General features: G+C 42.5%; 1 protein-coding gene across 2 annotated transcripts in view; it reads right to left on the bottom strand.

Moving 5' to 3' along the window:
* rnf214 (ring finger protein 214) overlaps positions 1–16,584 on the bottom strand; it is a 40,744-nt gene that overhangs the window by 16,338 nt on the left and 7,822 nt on the right. For both annotated transcript variants that reach the window (XM_052039903.1, XM_052039902.1), the window contains exons 3-7: positions 15,474–15,996; positions 12,151–12,210; positions 10,326–10,466; positions 7,660–7,799; positions 496–564 (exon numbers count right to left, since the gene is read on the bottom strand). In XM_052039903.1, coding sequence (XP_051895863.1) covers positions 496–564; positions 7,660–7,799; positions 10,326–10,466; positions 12,151–12,210; positions 15,474–15,996 — 933 coding nt within the window. The remainder of the gene's footprint in view (positions 1–495; positions 565–7,659; positions 7,800–10,325; positions 10,467–12,150; positions 12,211–15,473; positions 15,997–16,584) is intronic.

The raw sequence follows: 16,584 nt of genomic DNA, 5'->3' as shown, positions 1-16,584 counted from the left end.
TCCTCACTAGAGGCCACTTGGCCCATTGAGCTTATGCCAGCACTCAAAGTATTCTTATCAGTCCAACTCACCCATTGACCCATTCTCTCTCACACCTCATCAACTCTCCTCTAATTTTCCTCCCACCACACTAGAGGTAATTTGCTGCAGCCATTTCACCTTCCAGAACATCTTCAGCAAGTTGGAGAAAAAAAACCAGAGCACTGGAGAGAAACCCACAGAGCCACAGGGCAGACATGCAAACTGCACACATTCAGCTGCACTCAAGATCAGGATCAAACCCGGGTCACAGGTGCTGTGAGGCAGCAGCACTAGCTAATTTATTTAGCACCGGAACCTGGAACAGTTGTACTCAACCTATTTTCCACAGTGGGTTACTCTTGCGGCTCACAAAGTGCCCTGTGCGTAACGTGGGTTGAAGCTGTACACTGATTGGGTCACATGGGACCCTTCAACCTCGTCTCAAGAAAGAAGGACAATGAGGCAAAGACTTACTTTTTGTCCGAATGATTGCTTATCAGGATGGCAACCTGTTTCCCCTTCTCTTCTTGCTCCTTCATCAGCCTAGAATAGAGGGACATATTAAACTAACAGGGAAAAAAAAAATTGTTATCAATCTGTGATGGGTTTGAGGACTGTGTTTTCTAAACTACAAAAATCAATTTCCTTGAACTAACAATGATTTCTTTGTGTCTGATTTCTGAAGGAGAAATTAATTATTTATTTGGAAAAAGACCACCCCAAAATTTCTATACCTGCAAATGGTAAATTGGCTTATTATTGTCACATGTACCAAGGTATAGTGAAAAATTTGTCTTACATATTGCTCATACAGATCAATTCAAACACAATGCATTGAGGTAGTACAAGGTAAAACAACAACAGAATGCAAAATAAAGTGTTACAGTTACACAGGAAGTGCAGTGCAGGTAGACAATAAGATGCAAGGTCAATAACGAGGTACATTGTGAGGTCAAGAGTCCAACTTATTGTACTAGAGGACCATTCAATAGTCTTATAACAGTGGGATAGAAGCTGCCTTGAGCCTGGTGGTACGTGCTTTCAGGCTTTTGTATCTTCTGCCCAATGGGAGAGGGGAGAAGACAGGATGTCTGGGATGGGTGGGGTCTTTGATTATGCTGTCTGCTTTACCGAGGCAGTGACAAGTACGGAGGGGAGGCTGGTTTCCGTGATGTGCTGAGCCGTGCAACAACTCTCTGCAGTTTCTTGCAGTCACGGGCAGAGCAGTTGCCATACCAAGCCTTGATGGATCCGGATAGGATGCTTTCTATGGTGTATTGATAAAAATTGGTGAGGGTCGAAGGGGACATGCCAAATATCTTTAACCTCCTGAGGAAGTAGAGGCTATTTGTGATCAACCTCAGCACCATTGATGTAGACAGGATCATGTGCACTGCCCCTCTTCCTGAAGTCCATGAACAGCTCTTTTGTTTTATTGACATTGAGGGAAAGGTTGTTCTCATGACCCCATGTCACCAGACTCTCTATCTCCTTCCTATACTCCCACTCATCATTATTTGAGATATGGCCTACTAAAGTGGTATCATCTGGCCATGCAGTCATGAGTGCATAGGGAGTAGAGTAGGGGGCTGAGGACGCAGCCTTGTGGGACACAAGTGTTGAGAATAATCACGGCGGAGGCGTTACTGCCTATCCTTACTGATTGCGGTCTGTTGGTCAAGAAGACAAGGATCCAGTTGCAAAGGGAGGTGTTGAGTCCCAGGTCTCAGAGTTTGGAGGTGAGTTTGCTTAGAATTATGGTATTGAAGGCACAGCTGTGGTCAATGAACAGTAGTCTAACGTAGGTATCTTTACTGTCTAGATGCTCCAGAAATGACTGTAAGGCCAGGGAGATGGTGTCCGCTGTAGACTTGTTTCGGCAGTAGGTGACCTGCAGTGGGTCAAGATTGTCTGGGAGGCTGGAGTTAATGTGTGTCATGACCAGCCTCTCAAAGAACTTCATGATTGTGGGTGTCAGAGCCACCGGGCGGTAGTCATTAAGGCACATTACCTTATTTTTCTTAGGTACCGGGATGATAGTGGCCTTCTTAACGCAGGTGGGAACCTCAAATTGAAGCAGGGAAAGGTTAAAAATGTCTACAACTATTCCCGCCAGCTGATCTGCACAGAATCTAAGGACACGTCCAGGGACACCATCTGGGCCAGATGCTTTTTGCAGGTTCACTCTCCAGAAGACTAATCTTACAATGGTGCCTTTGTGTTCAGGTGCATAGGTGCTGTTGGGGGAGGTGGGGACATTCCAATCCCCTTCTGTTCAAAACGTGAATAGAATGCATTAAGCTCATCAGGAAGGGATTCGCTGTTGTCAGCAATGTTGCCCGACTTCATTTTGTAGCCCGTTATAGCACGTAAGCCCTGCTGCAACTGACAGCTGGTCAGGGTCTTGATTTTGGACTGGTATTGTCTCTTGGCATCTCTGATAGCTTTATGGAGGTCACAAATGTTGCAGTGAAAATGATTCTGTGGTAATCTTATCTGCACAATCTTCTCAGGGACAGCACACGCAGGTTTGCAAGCTTTTTTTGTGACACACATCTAGCCACAGGAAGTAGGGTAGCGTTGAGGTAGGACTAAAGATTAAACAGCAAGGCTTCCTGCTACACTTTGAAATTGATTGTGGTGGGACTTTAGCTCAGGAAGGTTTCCTAGCTGTTCCTAAAACAAAATCAAAGAATAATGAAACAAAATTGTAAAATGCTATAAAAGCTCAGAAAGTCAGGCAGCATCTGTGGAACGGTTCTGACAAAGGCTCACAGACCCAAAATGTTGACCGATTCTCTTTCCACAGATGCTCTCCGACTTGCTGAGATTTTCTCACATTTTCTGTTTTTATTTCAGATTTCCAGCATCTGCAGTTTTTCTTGATTTTCCAAGAACAAAGTTTCCATGTTAGTTATACACAAGTGAAAAATATAAACCAGGCTGCTTGCTGTAATATTGGACTTTAGGTTACTACAATCTCGAGTAAATAAATGACAATATCGGCAATGGACTCTAGCAGGCAAGAGGCAGCAGTCCATGATGCACAAGCAATGCTGTTTATTAATTTCCTTCAAACCATCAAGTTTGTGACTATTCAGTCAATATCTCTCCCAACAAAATAATACTCTGCATATACACGGAAGTTATTAGGGAAATCTCTTCCTGTGAAGCAGTTTTCTATCATAAAGCAAAAGAACTTGGCTCAAAAGGTAACTTTACATTGGGACTAAGTTCACTTTCTGTAGCTTGCAAGACAATTTTAGAAGGAAGAGCCAGTTATGAGTCTTTGGTTCAGATATAAAAGTAGCTCCAATCAAGTGTCTACAGTTAAATGGTAATGAAAGGCAAGAGTTACAACTTTCTCAGTGTAAATATTAACAAGAGGGGGTTTAAGTGCCACAAGTTAAGAACATTTCACCTCCTCCCTGGTTACACTGCCATCTTCGCCACTTATATGGTTCCAAAGATAATGACGCAAAAGAATTTGACCATTTCATCTCTTCCATTTTGAAAGCACTTTTTAGTTTTGCAGGGTTCCCCACATGTTCACAAAATGCCAAACAATATTTTTCACACCTAATATAGATGCCCAGTTAGAAAGGAAATTTGGTCATTTGCTCTTGGCAATAAGGTACATCAGTGTCGTATTATAGCAGAAGAAATACTCAAATTTCCTTATGCAAATGTAGGCAGTGACTAGAAGTTTCAGAGAGGCACTCTCACATAAAGAAAATCTGCAAATCTGTCAAGAGAGGAAAATGAATGCATCACTTGAAATACAACTGCATCTTCAAAGTAATTTTTTTCTGCAACTGTAGTTGATAAATCACCCCCACCCCCTCCCCCCGGCCCTTTAAGTAGGGATCAATATATAAAATAAACATCCATGTGGAACATTGAAGGTAAAAACCATGGAGGTACTAATATAATTGCTATAGTTGAGAAGGGGGTATTAGTACCTTTCTGGATGAACGAACAAGGGAGTAATGACCCTTGCTCCTATGCATTTTATCAATAGCAACTTTGGATTTTCTCCATAGAGATCTCTTCCCCTGACTCGAGTAGAAAACAATAATATTGAAATTGTACTTGCACTAGGGCTTAGATATGGTCTGACAGGCAGCTGGAGAAGCTTTGAAGCACTCCTTTAAAGACAAACCCCAGGGAGAGAAAGCAGCATCAAGAATTCTTCTGAATGCCGGTAAAGACTTGCAGCTTAAAACTTGTCACTGCTAACAGATGCCAGCTGACAAAAAGCACTCAAGCTAATTTCAATGAAGCCACATGATACATTTTCAAAATATATATCCCACTGTTTTCCTATTAATATATCTGGCAGTTTCATAAATTAGTTCAATATCCTGGTCTCAAATGCCTTATTTCAGCTTCTTACTCTTTATGCAATAGAAATACTGCTTATATTTGGCTTCAAGTGTGAACATTTAATGATCCAACTCATTTCTGTCCAATAGTAATATTTCCACAGCCCATTTTGTTTCTTGTGTGGAATTGTTCTAAAAAAAACTATATTTTTTAAGATAAAAATATATACAGTTTTATTTGAGAACAATTATTTTGAGAACAAAATAAAACTAAATATACTCAGCACATGGAAGGTGCAGGGAAAGGCAGTGTTTAACACCAATCCTAACTTGCCCTTAAAACAGAATAGGAGATCATTCAGTCCCTCACTGTCGGTGCCATCACTATGCAAACACAATCCAGCATGTCCTGCTCCCCTAAGCCTTGAAACTATTTCTTTACAAGTACTTATCCAGTTTGCCCTGGATTACTGTGATTGAATATCTCCTGGATGTACATGCTAGAATCTGACCCTCTGCATAAAATACTTCCCTCATTTTACTTTTGACCTTTTTTTTTGCCAATCACCTTCATTCTATGTCCTTCAATTCTTGATCCTTCCATCAACAGGAACAATTCATTTTCAGCTACTGTCTAAATCCTCTACGATTTCAAAAACCTTCATCAGGTCCCTTCTCAATTGTCACTGTACATAGAACAGTACAGCACAGGAACAGGCCCTTTGGCCCACAATGTTGTACCAAACTAAGTAAGCGAATAACACCTAACGAAACTAATCCCTTCTGCCTGCACGATTCATATCCCTTCATTCTCTGCATATTCATGTGCCTATCTAAGAGCCTCTTAACGCCTCTATCGTACCTGCTTCCTCCACCACCCCTAGCAGTGCGTTCCAGTACATAGAACAACCTCAGCTTCTCCAAACTTCCACTGTAACCTAAGTCCCTAATCTCTAGAATCATTTTAGAAAAGCTTGTCTTCACCCTCTCTACAGCCTTCATGTTGTTCATAAAGTGTAGCGCCCAAAACTGGACACAATATCTCAACTTTAGCCAAACTAGGACCTGAAAGAAATTCTTTACGCTTGCCCTGTGACCTCATGCATTTTTTTTTATTTAAAAAATTTTTCAACCTGCCCTGCCACTTCATTGTCCCATTCTTTTATCATTTAGTTTATTTTTCCTACCAAAATGTACCACTTCACATCCTTTTAACTTTCACCAACCTGTCCATATCCCCTTGGTTACTACTTATTACATTCTTCAGTTTACCATGACTCTCACTGTCACATCATCTGCAAATTGTACCTTAGTCTAAGGCACAAATATGTATTAAAATAAAGTTGCAGTACTATCCCCTGCGGAACACTGAATGTTTGTGCTACACTCAAAAACAAAGAAACATTCACTACTGTTCTTGCTCCTGTCACTTGGCTAATTTTCCACCCAAATTGTTGCAGCCACTCTTGTTTAATCCGCTTCGGTCTCAATGACAAGCCTATTATGTGGCACTTTATCAAACATCTTAAAAAACCCACGAAGGTGACTGTGAGCCACCTCTGGTGCTGTTCTAGCCTGCAAGCTCATTTCAGGAAGGCAGGTCTGGGTCTAGAGTCATGGACACAACAGACCAGGTAAGGATGGCCAACTGCTCTGCCCAAGGCATGGCAGGATTTTAACTGACAATCCACAAGTTTCATGGTGCCAACTTTTTAATTCTTGGTTCAACTGACCAAATTTAAAATCCTCAGCTGGTGGGATTTCAAACAAAGCGACCTTTTCATTCCTCTAGGCTACTGGACCATGAGTTCAGAAACTAATAAGAATGAAAATAATTGCAAATACAGGAAATCTGAAATTAAAAACAGAAAATGTTTTAAAAACTTAGCAGGTCCAGCAGCATCTGCACAGAGTGTAGAACAGTACAGCACAGGAACAGGCCCTTCTGCCCACCACGTCTGCATTGACCATGATGCCAATCTAAATTAATCCCATCTGCCTGCACACGGTCATTTCCAGACCTGTTCATGTATCAGCCGAAATGCCTCTTAAACTTTGCTACCATACACCGTTCTACCACCTCTCCTGGCAACACATTCCAGGCACCTACCACTCCATGTAAAAAAAAACTTGCCTCACAAACTTCCTTTAAACTTTCCCCCTCTCTCTTTAAACCTATGCCCTCTAATATGTGACACTTCCAGCCTGGGAAAAAGCCTCTGCCTATATACTCTACCCATACCTATCTCAGGTTGCCCCTCTGCCACTTGGGTTGCACCTTTTAGAGAGCTATGAACTTGCACCACAAGATCCCTCTGCACAGCAATACTCCTAGTTGTCCTGCCATTAACTGTATACTTTCCTCTTGCATTTGACCTTCCAAGATGCAACACCTCACACCTGTCCAGATTAAACTCCATCTGTCATTTCTCTGCCCACATTTCCTGCTGTATCCGTTGACAATCTTCCTCATTATCCACAACTCTGCAAACTTAATCAGACCACCTACATTTTCATCCAAATCACTAATGTGTATTACAAATAACAGAGGTCCCAGCACTGATCTTGCAGAACACCACTGGTCACAGACGTCCTGTCAGAATAATACACCTCCACACTACCCTCTTCTAAGGCCAAGCTAATGTTGGATCCAACTTACCAACTCTCTATTGATCCCATGTGAATTAATCTTCTGACCAGCCGAACGTGAGGGACCTTGTCAAGTGCTTTTCTAAAGTTCATGCAGACAACATCCACTGCCCTACCCTTATCAATCATCCTCGTTAATCAAAAAACTCGATCAAATTTGGGAGACAGGACCTCCCCCCACAAAGGCATGCTGACTATCCCTAACAAGTCTATGCTTTTCTAAATGTGAGTAAATCCTGTCCTTCAGAAATTTCTTCCATAATTTCCGCCTACCTGTTACCCTTCTTAAACCAAGGAAAAACATTGGCTATTCTCTAGTCTTTTGGCACCTTGCCCATGGCTAAAGAGGATGCAAAGATCTGTGTTAAGGTCCCAGCAATCTCCTCTCTTGCCTTACTGGATATCCTGAGATTGATTCCAACAGGCAGAAAGAGAAGTCTGTGTAAAGAGAAACAAAGTTAATGTTTCAGATTGAAGAGCATTCATCAGAACTTTCTGATGAAGGGTCTCGGAGCCGAAACGTCGACCATTTCTCTTTCCACAGATGCTGCCCGACCTGCTGAGTGTTTCCAGCAAAAAAAAAACCAATAAAGCTGCAATTTTCTAAGGTTTTGAATGCATTAGGTATTTGCCATTTCAGTCACTGAAACAAAGGTTTACGTACCGCTTCCCATTCTCATACAGCCTCTCAACTTCATTCTTCAACTCTTGTTCTTTTTGAGCAAATTCTTTCTTCTCCTTTTCAGACTTCCTCTTCAGCTCCTCCAGTTTTACCTTCATCTCCTTGATCTGCTTAACATTATCCTGTATTTTTGCGAGAGAGAGAAAAGGTTATTCACATTGCAGTTGTGCAACTCAGCCGCCACAAAGAGAGGAAAATATTACTAAAAGCAGCTTCATTTTTGGTGATTATATGTAATGGAACACTTTAATTTAAATTATAAATGCTGACTGCATTATCAGTAATCAACTTCAAAAAGAGTTACTGAGCTTGGGAGTGGGACTCGAATTATCAATGGCACTACAGCCTTGGGGATTTCATGTTTAATAGCGAATGTTAATTCAGTACCACTAAATTAAGCTCAGTTACATTACTAACTTTATCTGGAGTATTGCATTCAATTGCAACTGCATTCAATTGCCCCATTCTAGGAAGGATGTAGAGGCTTTGGAGAGGGTGCAGAGAAGGTTTACCAGGATGAAGCCTGGGTTAGAGCGTATGTGCTATAAGGAGAGGTTGGACAAACTAGGGTTGTTTTCTCTAGAGCAGCAGAGGCTGAGGGGAGACCTGATAGTTTATAAGATTTATGTTTAGGAGATTATGAGAGGCATAGATAGAGTAGACAGCCATCTTTTTCTCCAAGGTTAAAATATCTAATACTAGAAAGCATGCATTTAACAAGAAAGGGGGCAAGTTCAAGGGAGATGTGTGGGGCAATTTTTTTTTATATATATAGACACACACACACACACACACACACACACACACACAGAGTGGTGGGTGCCTGGAATGCACTGGCAGGGGTGGTGGGGGCAAATACGATGGAGGTGTTTAAGAGGCTCTTAGGTAGGCACATGAATGTGCAGAAAATGGAGGGATATGGACCTTGTGTAGGCAGAAGGAGTTAGTTTAGTTAGGCAGTTAATTACTAGTTTATTTGGTGCTGTACTGTTCTATGTTCTGTGTTCTAATGGTGTATTTCTATTCCAGACAGATTTGCAAAATGCTTCCACAGTTCTGTGGTTATGGAATCATCCTTTGCACCAAATGGGATGGCAAAAAGTAGAATTAGGTCGATCAGTTCTCCCTAAACCAGGGCAAAATAAAAACACACCACCCCAACTCCCAACCCCTTGGCCTGCACCAATCAAGGAATCTCTGAGGAGCAGTAGGGAGCCACCTGATCAACTTTACATGTCATCACAAAACCTCATCCAGGGCATTGCAATTGGGCCACCAACTTTTAACCAGAACAAGGGGAATTCTGTTCAACTAATGTGCTAATGACATAACAAAAACATGCACAAACATGACAGTGGACCCACTGCGCACCACTCAATTAATTCACCTTCTCAGTTCAGAAAAATTGCTCGGCCGCTGACTTTTAAAATGCTTATATGGTTGTGTTTATACAAAAACCCTTGGACACAGGAGAACCACTGCAGTGGTAGCTATAGCTAAAGATACAAGGCTGTTCCAACTGCAGCTCTGTCAAACGAGGCCAAATCTTCACTTTAAACCACTACGTAGCAACTGGAAAATTCAGAACAAACATGCTAATTCAAGGACAATTCTTGCTCAAATAACATTTGGCACAGTTCAATTTTGAGCACAGCCTAAAATGTATAAGTTAGGTGAAAAGTACTATGCCTATGGTCAGTAGAAAACACATTCTAAGCTCCAAAGGTTATGCAGGCTTTTTTTTAAAATGTGTTCTTGGGATGTGGCTAACATTTATTGTCCAACTCCAGGTGGTAGTGGGGCAACTTTTTGCATTGCCAGTGTGGTGTCATTGTACCACAGTTCTGGCCAATCACAATGAAGAAACAGAAAGGCAATTTCCCCAAGTCTTAAACACTATGATGCTGGAGGAACTCAGCAGGCCAGGCAGTATCCGTGGAGAAAAGCAGGCGGTCAACATTTCGGGTCAGGGCCCTTGGACCGCCTTCTTTTCTCCACGGATGCTGCCTGGCCTGCGGAGCTCCCCCAGCATCATAGTGTTTTTCATTTAGATTCCAGCATCTGCAGTCCTTTGTTTCCCAGGCCTTAACAGTGCATTACCTGGAAGCAATTGCTTTCTGACGCGCTGTCCATCTTTCAGGTGGTGGTGATTACTGGTCTGGGCTGGACTGTCTACTTTGTGCTTGGTATGACCCCAGTCACTGAAAAGTTTGTCCCACTGATTTCAGACTAATCTAAACACAGTGCACACTGCTTTTGGCATACAATGTCATTGCAACAAAGCTTTCCTGGCACTTCATTCAATGGAATGGTCTGGGAGCGCAGGCCCATTAGCATGGACATGAAGCTAAATCAGGTGCCTTTTCAACATGTTCTAGGAAATAGATAAATGCTTTCTCCATATATTGGCCCTCAAGGAGTGTGACACTACCAGATTATTAAGTCACCAAAAGATTAATAATCTGGTAGTGTCACATTACTATTTGTGGGAACTTGCTGTGTACAAGCTGGGTGCATTTCCCACATTACAACAGGGATTTCACTTGCTGCAAAAGCACTTTGTAGGCTGCAAGGCATTTTGGGAATTACCAAGGCTGCGAACGGTGCTATGTAAATGCAAGTCTCTGTTTCTTTCTACGTGCATTTACCTGGTAGATGTTCTCCTCTTCCTCCTGCTGCTGCTGAAGGCGACGGACTTTGACCTGGAGCTGGTTCTCCACCTGCGTCTGTCGATCCAACACCTCCTGATACTTGTCCTTTAGGACCTCCCGTTCAGCTGTCACTTCATTCTGAAACAACCCGCAATGCAAGGTTAGAAAGAAAAGTAACTACCTGCCGCGTGCAGAGGAAATCCTGCCTTCAATGCGCCAGCAATAACGCAGACTGGTCTCAGAATGATCAGCTGACCCAAACTGGGAACCCAAGCTTGGCTACTTTACAAATTTGCTTATTCATTCTTTTTTTTCCAGACTTGTTTCTTACTGGCAAGGACAGCATTTATTTCCTATCCCTACCTGCAGTGGTTTAAGAAGGTGGTGGTGAGCCGTTTTTTTAAACTGCTGCAGCCCTGCTGGTGAGGATACACCCAGAGTGCGGCTGGATAGGGAATTCCACCATTTAGACCTCGCCTTGAAGAAAAGGGCAATATATTTCCAGACCAGGATGGTGTGCGACTTGGGAGGGAACACCTGCAAGTAGTGGTGTTCCCATGTGCCTGCCATTCTTGTTCTATTTGGTGATGGAGGTTGTGGCTTTGGAAAGTGCTGGTGGAATAGTTTGGGTAAGTAACTGTGGTACAATGTGTAGATGGTACCCTCTGTGTACCGGTTGTGGAGGGAATGAATGCTTAGGGTAGTGGGTAGGATGTCAATCAAATGGTCTTCCAGGTCCTGGATGGTGCTGAGCTTCTTCAGAGTGTTATTGAAACTGCACTCATTCAGGCAAGTGGGGAGTATTTCACTGACGCTCATCAGGAAGGTGGGTAGGCTTTGGGGTGTCAGGACTCACCACAGGAGATCCAGCCTCTGACCCGATCTAATAGCCACAGAATGGGTGGGGCTAGTCCAGTTCAATTTGGTATTGGTATTGGTTTATTATTGTCACTTGTACCAAGGTACAGTGCCTTACAAACCGATCGTACAGATCAATTCATTACACAGTGCAGTTACATTGAGTTAGTACAGAGTGCATTGATGTGGTACAGGTAAAAACAATAACAGTACAGAGTAAAGTGTCACAGCTACAGAGAAAGTGCAGTGCAATAGGGTGCAAGGTCAGGTAGATCGTGAAGTCAGAGTCCATCTCATTGTATAAGGGAACCGTTCAATAGTCTTATCACAGAGGGGTAGAAGCTGTCCTTGAGCCTGGTGGTATGTGCCCTCAGGCTCCTGTATCTTCTACCCGATGGAAGAGGAGAGAAGAGAGAATGTCCCGGGTGGGTGGGGTCTTTGATTAATTATGTCAATGGCCTCCAGCATGTTGATAATGGGGGACTCGATGATGGTAAAGTCAAGGGTAGTGTTAGACTCTCCCTACCACTTGTTGGAAAAGGTCATTGTCTGGCACTGTTAATTCACAGATGTTACTTGCTACCTAAGCTGAATAGGTTTTATTCCACGACAGAATAGATGGCTTTATTTGCTGGGGAATTGTTCACTTTTCACTAATTGTTGCACATCACTTCTTATGATGGAATATAGCAATAATTTGGCACAGGGACTCCCTTCCCTGATGATTTCTTCAATTTCTATATTTACCAAAATAAGTCAGAAATAAAAAAACCTGGTCTCCTCCTGCCACCCCTCAGCAAACAAAATGACCATCTGAATACATTTTAATCTGCCCAGTGGTGAACCAAGTAGAAAGTGTAGGGGCTTTAACCAGTCTCTAGAGGACAAGGAATGAGGAAATGGGAATTACAGAACCCTACTGCTCAGCACCAGAGTTAACAGCAGGACAACAGTGTTCACTTACCATGTATCTTTCAACATCCTGATCTGTACTGACCTCTGCATCCACAGTAACACAATCAGTCTGAAATGGAAAAGACTTTGCTTAGGTTCAGCTCCAAGCAGATTCAGGGCTGGTGGAGCATTTGTTAAATCTTATTTAATTCAGACAATTAAATCAAAAGAATAGCTTTGACATTATTAAATGCATTTGTCACAAATGTTTAACATCACAAACCATCTCCTTAGGGAATCATAATGTACTTTCTGGAGTGTGGGCACTGATATATATCCTTACATTCTAACAACTGCATTCTCTCACATAGACGAGATAATTAATTGAAGATCTGATGGAAAGGCTCAAAATTATATATATGAAGAAACAAGGAGATACATGCTACACTGGATGAATCACAGCAGCAAGCTTGTACACAGAGAAGACCCACAAACGATAATTAGATGCTGGCCAGAAAATCTGTTTAGTTACAGTAAAAGAGTCAAAAGGGAAAGTATTGGAGAACTTATTTATATTTCTAAAGGGTGGAAAAATGGAACACTCACCAGGAATAGACCTACTTTTGCTTTTAAAAGAAGAAAGGGATAAATATTTGAAGGCTTCTTTTGGTCAAAAAAAAACTATAGGTCAATGATGATTGGATATAATGGAATTACAGAAATAGAAACAGAACATTTATGATACAGGAAACCATCTGGCTCCATTGTGTCTGCCTCCACTGTTTTTTCAGGCAGATAATTCCAGATCCCTACTACCATCTGGGAGTAAAATAAAAATATTTCCTCGTGACACCTCTAAACCTTCTGCTAATTATTTTAAATCTATGTTGTGGTTTTTGACCCCTCTGCTCAGGGAAATGGGTCATTCCTATTTACCTTTTCCAGACCTCATTGCCCTCTCTAACCTCCTCTGTTCCAAAGAAAAAAAACCTTAGATTATCCAACCTTCCTTCAGGACGACAACTTTCATGTCCTGGAAAGATCCTAATTCTCCCTGCACCCTATCCAGAGCAATCACAATTTTCCTGTAATGCAGGCACCAGAATTGTAGGAATACTGAAGTTGTGGCCTAATGCTGTACACAGTGCTAGCAATAACCTCCTTGCTCTTATATACTGTGCCTCAGCTGATAAAGAAAAGCATCATGTGTTTTTAAACCAACTTATTGACCAACTGTGCTACCTTTAAAGGTCTGTGGACATAGGCTTTCAGGTGCCTGTTCCTTCAGACCCACTCAATATTCTGCCAATTCCCTTACCTGTTGCACCTCCTCAAATGCAGCACCTCACTTTTTCCTGGATTAAATTCCATTTGCCATTGTTTCACCCAACAGCCCAGTCCATCTTACTGCAGTCCAAGAACTTTCTTCCTCACTGTCAGTCACACTGCCAATTTTTGTGTTGTCTGCAAACTTTTATCATGTGCCCTGCGCCTTAGATTTACACCTTACATTAATACATGTCACGGAAAGCAAGGGACTAAATATAAAACCTATGAAACCCCACTGTTAACAGCCTTCCGGTCACAAGAACTCCCATTAATCATTGTCATTGGTTTCCCACCACTGAACCAATTTAGGACCCAGTTCACTTCAACCTTGCATCCAGTGGGCTTTTACATTTTTTGACCGGTCGGCCGCATGGGACCTTATCAAAAACACTGCAGAAATCGACACAGACTACGTCGAACATACTGCCTCATTGATTTCTTGAGGACAAATCAGGTTAGTCAGGTAAGATCTTCCCTTAACTATGCTAACTGTCCCAACTAAGCTGATGCTTTTCTAAATGAAGGCTTATTTTGTCTCTTAGAACATATTACAATGGTCTGCCTGCCATCAAATTTAACAGCCTGTATTTGCTTGGTTTATATCTTCCTGCCTTTTAAACAAGAGCAGTCTGCTAACCCTCAAGTGCCACTTCTAACAGAGGATTGGGAAACAGTCGTCAGAACCTCTGCCATTTCCTCCGCTACTTCTTTTAATGGCCTGGAATACACTTCATCCAGGGCCGATGACATCCATTTTTAAAGATGCAAACCCCTGGATACTTCCTCCTTTTCAGTTGTTATCCATCCATCATCAACTACCATTTTGGCATCATCACCTTCTTTCGAGAACCTCACCCATATCCTATGCCCCACGCACAGGTTACCACTTTGATCCCTAGTAGACCCCTCATCCTCCTTAGTTAACCTCATGCTCTTTACAAACTCAAAAGATATCATTGAAATTCCTTTGACTAGTAGCGGTTAGCGTAACGCTTTACAGCACCAGCAACCCAGGTTCAAATCCAACCACTGTCTGTAAGGAGTTTGTACGTTCTCCCCGTGTCTGCGTGGGTTTCCTCCGGGTGCTCCGGTTTCCTCCCACGTTCCAAAGACACACGGGTTAGGAAGTTATGGGCATGCTATGTTGGTGCCAGAAGTGTGACAACACTCGAGGGCTGCCCCCAGAACATTCCACACAAAAGATTCATTTCGCTGTGTGTTTTGACGTACATGTGACTAATAAAGATATCTCCTCTTATCAATATTTTATCATACTTATTCTTTGGCACGATAGCTGGCACAAGTATGATAGGCTAAATGGCCTGTTCCTTCTGTGAACAATTTGCATTTCCAGTTAATCCTTTAACAAAACACACCTCCTGGATGCGCCACACGATTCCATTTCCTACATCAAAGTTTTAAATCTGTTGGGTTTATTCAGCACAGAACCGATCCAAGCTAAAATACATGAGGGGAAAAAAACTGGTTTCATGGTAACTTAGTGACCTTGTTGGTACCTGGGCTGATTCACATAACTAATCCAAACCAGCACTGAGCAAACTGACCAAAGAGATGTTATGGATACACATGGTCTCACGTTGGTTTATGGACCCTAAAGCATCATCTGAAAGACAATGCCTCCAGCAGTGCAGCACTCCTGCAGTACTGCACCAAATCCATCAGCCTTGGCTTCAAGCTGATAACCTTTGGACTGGGCATCTTTCCAGTGAACTGACCCCAAACGTTTCAGGTCTGGTACTCCAAATGGTGCAAGCTCAACAACACCAACATCAAAGCCCTGATACCACATGCCCCAGTCCATCCATAACCCCGTCCATACCCGACAATGACCTCCACTCCACCCATCATTACATCAGGTAAGGACGACTCAACTAGGGCTTGTGGGAATGATCTGACCCAAGTTTGGAATGACCAGCAGCGAAACAAAGCCTCTGGTGACCTGTCATGATGCTTCTGGAGACTGGATCAATCCTGAGAGCTTTCAAACAAAGGAACCCAGAACCTTCCATGCACGACACCATTTATATTCTTGTTTTGCCTTACCTGTACTGCAGAATCTGCTAATGACTTCAAGGGCGGCGGTTCCTTCAAGTCACTGGATGTTGTGTCAGAACCTCTATCTGGTTTCTCTTCATACAGCGCTGATACCATCATTTCTTCATCAGCTGGCACCATGCCAACATTCCACCCCTCTGCATTTTGCCAGTAACCAGCCATCATGGCAGAATGCCCTAACGATTCATCAGCAAAAGGTTTGGGGAACTGGCCCTGGGTTGCATCAGGCAACCAGCTGTGTTCTGGATAGTTTGAGAAGTCCGGAGGCAGGCTTTCTCCACAATCAATATAATAGGGCACAGGCTGTTGGTCTCCAAGCACTGTTTCGGGTACACCATGGGCACCCAGCATGTCTGGTGTATAAATGGCCAGTTCTTCCTCCACTTCATTTTCTGGGTCAGATCTGTAAATGTCGTCGAAGTCCTGTGCAAGTGGACCTGGAGCAGGGAGCACTGCTGCTTCCAAATCCGCACTGGGGGGCTGCTGATCAGCTGGGGGGAGGTCAGAATCACTGGAGCAAAATAAACAACATGGTTATACATGCATTTTTATTTGATACCATTGTAAGTTCAGATTAATTGGATGATTAATCAAAATCGAATTTCCAATTCACTCACAATTGAAAAGAATTCAAGCACAACAATCCAATGTCATTATTAAAATAATTTAGAGCAGATCGAAGCTACCCTTGTCATACTCCAAGCAATTGCCTGACTTTCAGTCAGGTTATCAAAGTAAAACAATAGCATCATGATTATTTAAATTATACACACCTTACACAGCTACATTTGAACCTGCCTTTAGCAACACAGTGTTCACGAGGAATGGCTGAATGACAGATGGTCAGTAGCCCTCTCATCCCAGAGTTAGAAGATACAAGGTTAAAGTTCCACTTTGCACACACGTGTGTTAGCTGATATTCTACTGCAGTGCTAGGGAGTGCTGCATTGTCAGCGGTGCAGTCTTTCAGATGAAGTGGTAAACTGATATTTTGCTCTTGCTGGTGGACCCAAAGGAATACGTGGTCATTTGAAGAGGATCAGGGAACTCTGTCCTAGCCAACGTATTTAACCCCTTGATTAATACATCAAATCTTGAA

Source organism: Pristis pectinata, chromosome 27 (assembly GCF_009764475.1).
Source record: "Pristis pectinata isolate sPriPec2 chromosome 27, sPriPec2.1.pri, whole genome shotgun sequence".
Taxonomy (NCBI): domain Eukaryota; kingdom Metazoa; phylum Chordata; class Chondrichthyes; order Rhinopristiformes; family Pristidae; genus Pristis; species Pristis pectinata.
Note: the sequence above shows the minus strand (reverse complement) of the source record. Positions and strands in the feature narration are given on the sequence as shown.